This window comes from Cebus imitator, unplaced genomic scaffold (assembly GCF_001604975.1).
Source record: "Cebus imitator isolate Cc_AM_T3 unplaced genomic scaffold, Cebus_imitator-1.0 Scaffold149, whole genome shotgun sequence".
Taxonomy (NCBI): Eukaryota; Metazoa; Chordata; class Mammalia; order Primates; family Cebidae; genus Cebus; species Cebus imitator.
Genome location: NW_016107464.1, coordinates 4124857 through 4129937, shown reverse-complemented (window position 1 = coordinate 4129937; position 5081 = coordinate 4124857). Strand labels below are relative to the sequence as shown.

At 44.1% G+C, this 5081-nt stretch overlaps 1 protein-coding gene across 2 annotated transcripts in view; it reads right to left on the bottom strand.

Moving 5' to 3' along the window:
* DCAF10 (DDB1 and CUL4 associated factor 10) overlaps positions 1-5081 on the bottom strand; it is a 56251-nt gene extending 51170 nt beyond the window's left edge. For both annotated transcript variants that reach the window (XM_017543211.2, XM_017543210.2), the window contains exon 1: positions 4442-5081. In XM_017543211.2, the coding sequence (XP_017398700.1) occupies positions 4442-4980 (539 nt within the window). In that variant the 5' untranslated portion in view covers positions 4981-5081. The remainder of the gene's footprint in view (positions 1-4441) is intronic.

Below are 5081 nucleotides of genomic sequence, written 5' to 3'. Positions count from 1 at the left end.
AAGTGGATCTAAGAAGGAGAGGTGTACAAAAAAGGAAGGAAATATGATAAATGTTACAATATGTATCAACCTTGAGAACATGCCAAGTGAAATCAGCCAGTCACAAAAGGTCATATACTGTATAGTTCCACTTATATGCAGTACCTAGAGTAGTCAAATTCACAGAGACAGAAAGGAGAATGATGGATGCTGGGAACTAGGGTGAGGTGGGGATGGGGAGTTATTGTTTCATAGCTACAGAATTTCAGTTTTGCAAGATGAGAAGAGTTCCAGAGATGGATGGTGGTGATGGTTGCACAACGGTGTGAATGTACTTAACACTTAGGTATGTACTGAATGTACATGTCAAAATGGTTAAGATGATACATTTTGTTATGCATATTTTACCACAATTAACAAAAAGGCAGCTGTGCAGCAGGCCTGAAAAGCAGCCCACCCAAAGTAGGAGGAGGACAGAGTGGGAAGTCTCCAGGAGAAAAATGGAAATGGAATGTTAGAATCTATTAAAATGAGGCAAAAGACTCTGATGCCAGAGAAGTGGAAAAAAATTAACAAATTGTATAGAATAACAAGCAACTGACTGAAATAAGGCAATCACCAACTCCAAGAAAAATAAAGGATTGTGTAAAATGTACAGTCTATCAAGGCAGATAATAATATTTGTACTGGTAATGTAAAAAAATGGCTTCTGATTTCACCAAAAATTGTGCTGTAACTATGCTGTGTTGGCAAAGCGTGGAGAGGGTGAAGGATGTGGAAATAGGAAGAGCCAAAACTTCATTTACCTTGTCAGGAAGTCAACACATTCTCTTGAGATTAAGAAATAAGGCAATATCAGTATAGTATATTTAAATGTTGAGGTTAAAAAAAAAAAAAAAAAAAAGATTTTATATTTATTGGCCCAAGGTTTCACTACAATATGTTTAGAAAGAATTCCTCCTTGGGTTTGTTAGGCTTCTTAAATCATGGCTTGGTGCCTTCAATTCTGGAAAGTTCTCAGCTATTATGTCTTCAAACAGTCCCCCTTATACCATATGATACACTTATATGGCATAAGTGTACCATATAGTTAGCCAGAGTTCCTGAAGAAACTGAGACTATTCAGGAACTCTGGCTAATATGGTATGCCTTTTCTCTCTATGCTCTATGTTAGTAAATCTCCTTTTCATATTTTCAATCTCTGTGTTTTCCAGGTCTGTATTCTAGTTAGTTTCTTTGCTTCTTTTTTCCAATATGTGAATTATCTCTCTAGCTGTGCCGAACGTGTTATCATGGAGAACAGGCTGACAAGGTCTGACGTGCTATAATCTAAACGTTATCAATTTTACTTTTCCAAAATGTCATTTTAGAAGGTGATACACTTGTTTTGGCAATGTTTCTATCACTTAAAACATTTTCTGAATTCTTTAGAAATTACCTTCTAGTCCATTTATCATTTTTTAGTACCAAATTCCTTGTATTCTGGTCTCTATTAAATTCACAACTTTAATTCTTACGTTCAGTGTCACCCCTCCTTTTCTGTATTGAGAAGTCCTTGTAGGTGACAGTGGTTATGCTACCTGGTAAGCTGATTTAACTCATATTTAACAGAAGGATATGAGAAGTTATCTCTTTTAACACAGATATGTCATCTATCTCTAAAATTGCTTTAAGTCCTACACAAATGTAGGGCATACTAGATGAAGTAAGAAGACTGAAAACTTAAAACACTGAAGTATTTTCACTCATCACCCTGACAAAGATGAAATAGAATGGCAGTATGCAGTGTTGCCAAGGGTATGAGGAGACAGGCACTTCTGTATGTGTCTGGAATGTAGGAATCAGAATATAGTAATAAGAATTACTTTATCTTTGCAGAGGGCAAATCTTTGCAGAGGGCAATTTAACAATAGGTATAAAAATCTTATAACAATAACTCATTCTAGGGATTTATCCTAAAGATATAAATACAAAATATTTGTTCAAAGAGGGTTTATTTAAACTAATGAAAAAATGTTAATGTTGTAGAAATATATTTATTAGCATAAGCAGTTCACAATATACTGTAAGAAAAAAAGCAAGCTACAAAACAGTGATTCCATGTTTATATTAAAATTAACATACACAAAGGAAAAATTTCCTTAGATATCCATTTAATCTCTGGGATCATAGTGATGTTTAGGTATTTTTTGCTCATTTATTGCCTAGATTTTACACAATGAGCATATACGTCAATTGTGCAATTTAAAATTATTGAACTGTTTTTTTTTTTTTTTTAAAGATGAGGTTTCACCATATTGGGCCAGGCTGGTCTTGAACTCAGGTGATTCTACCTCCTTGGCCTCCCAAAGTGCTGCGATTACAGGCATGAGCCACCGTGCCCAGCCTGAACTGTTTTAAGTGCAAGAGTATCTAACCACTTTTTACAACACTGTTATGAGAAAATGAATTCTAGATTCAAACACAAACTTTAAGCAATCTGTCCCTCATTCTAACAGCTCTAAAATCTGTTCTTCTCATTCTACCCCTCCCACCTTCTACCTAAAATCCCACATCCAAAAAGTAGAAATAGCTACTTCTGAATTCCTGTATGGGTGGGAGGTTGGGAGGAGAGAGGCCAAGATATGAAGAGAGAAACTGAATATTTGAGAACAGACTATTGGTGTTTTGAGGGAAACTTTAGGAATAGGGCTTGGCTGAAGGAAGGAGGCGGCGAGGTTCCATGAGTAAGCTTCAGCAAAATAGTTACTCCTCTCACCAGTTTTCCACCTTACTGAGGTGCGCAGCGCATTCACTGCTACATGCTCCAACCAATTGCTGTTAAGAAGAAACCCCAGAAACGCCAGCACCACGTGTGATTAGGAAGCACTTTCATCAGTGAAATGGAATACGGTCTATTTGCTCACAGTAATTCCTGCTTCTATTCCTTTGCTCCTTCCTTAGCAACTTTAGGTCTTTCTTTAGTAAAAATTTTTTGCTGGTCGGGCACAGTGGCTCACACCTGTAATCCCAGCACTCTGGGAGGCAGAGAAGGGCCAATCACCTGAGGTCGAGAGTTCAAGACCAGCCTTACCAACACGGAGAAACTCCATCTCTACTAAAAATACAAAATTATCCAGGAGTGGTGGCAGATGCCTGTAATCCCAGCTACTCAGGAGGCTGAGGCAGGAGAATGGCTTGAACCTGGGAGGCGGAGATTGCAGTGAGCCGAGATCACGCCACTGCACTCCAGCCTGGGCAATAAGAGCGAGACTCCATCTCAAAAAAAAAAAAAATTTTTTTTTCTTTGTAAACCTGTTCTTTTTCACCTTCTCTAACGTGACATCCTGCCCTTCTACTACCATGGATATATGACCTTTGACATACCAATCATCCCCCTCTGAAATACTTCTATCCCTTTCCCAGTCCTATCTTGACTAATTTATTTCCTACTCATTTTTTAAATTTTGGTTTAAATGTCACTTCCTCAGGGAATCCGTGAATACCACAGTCCATAACAGGTTCCTTAAAGACTTTATCTCAATTTATCAATATACTTTACGCATTATTTAGTAAGGCTATCTACTATCTAGTTGAACCACTAAGTCCCAAGCTCAATGAAAACAGTGCCATTAGCAGGGTTTGCTCAGCACAGTTACTCCTGCATTTGGAACATAGCAAGTGCTCAACAAATATACGCGGAATGAGGGAATGAATGACTGAACAACTGAGTAAATAACCAGCAACCCAGCGCCTTTGATGGGGTAAGAATTATATTAACTATGTCACCTCATGGTGGAACTGTGCAATTTTTTTTCTTTGATGGCTGACTTGTGTACTGACAAGACAAAGTTTTAAATACATATGATTTTGGAAAGTTCCCATTAAACCAAAGCCATACAAGAAATATTTAATCAGCCAAGAAAAAGGCTGTAGTCTAGTCTGGGGACTTCACAAATGGCCCAAATCATGAGAGCCACATCTCTAAGGTCTTAGTACTCTATCTTCCTTGAGCAAAGGAATGCACTTGCCCCATCATGGCAAGTTCAGGCACAGAATGCAAGGAATCTACAGCTTTCCTGTCCCCAACACAGGTTTAGGTGGGAAAACGTGAGCCTAGGATGATGGGGAGAAAGTGGGCATTTATTCAAAACGTATTTACTGAGCACCTACTGTATACCAGAAAGCCCTAGTTGTGGGCCGGCTCTGACAGGTCCGCTGTGTGGCTTCGGGCATTTCTCCTTCACAGAGCCCAAGTCCTGAAGGCGAGCAAGTGGGGTCCCGCCTGCCTGCCTCAGAAAGCTGGGCTGGGGGTTCCGAGAGCGAGAATGCGCTTCAGAAAGTGCCAGGCGGCACGAAGGCCAGCGGCCCCAAGCGGCATCGCTAACCTCAGCTCGAGCCAGAGGAGCGAGCCAGGGCGGCGATCCGCGGGCAGCAGAGCCAGGCGGAGGCGGGCGCCCGCCCTCCGAGGGGCCGCGCTTACCCGTCGGGCGAGTACTCGAGGTTGAAGACGGCGCCATGGGTGCGGGTGCTGAGGTACACCGAGTCCGCGGGGTGGATGGAACCATAGAGGCTAGTCATGGTGCGGAAATTGTCCCGCGCTGGGTCCACGAACAGCCCGCGCCCCAGGCTGCGCTCTTTCAGCCACCCGAACAGCCTGGCGCCAGGGCCGCCCATGCCCGCGCTGAGGCGGTGCTGGCCCCGACTCTCGGCCTTGCAGTCTGGCCCGGGCCGCCGGCGCGGAGGGGAGGGAGGTGACGGCTCTCCCTGGGCGGAGGCAGCCGAGGACTCCGGGACTCCGGGCGGCTCGAGCTCTCCGGCGCGTGGGGCCGGGGACAGCGATGGGGCACCGGGGCGGCGAGGGCTCCGGGCGGGTGGATGAGGAGGAGTCACATCCGTCCCTGGCTGTAGAGGTGAGGGCGGCCTGGCGGCTGCTGCCTGACCCTCATAGGGCGCTGGCTCCTCAGCCCAGGCTCCGGCCGACCTGTCCCCTCCAGGACTGTGGGGCCCGAAAGGAAACATGACCAACGCCCCCGCCCACTGCTCCGGGCCTCTGCCCCGCCGGCGGACACCTCAGCGCCCCCACTCAGCTGCCACTTCCGGCGTGTAGCGGCCTAACTCCG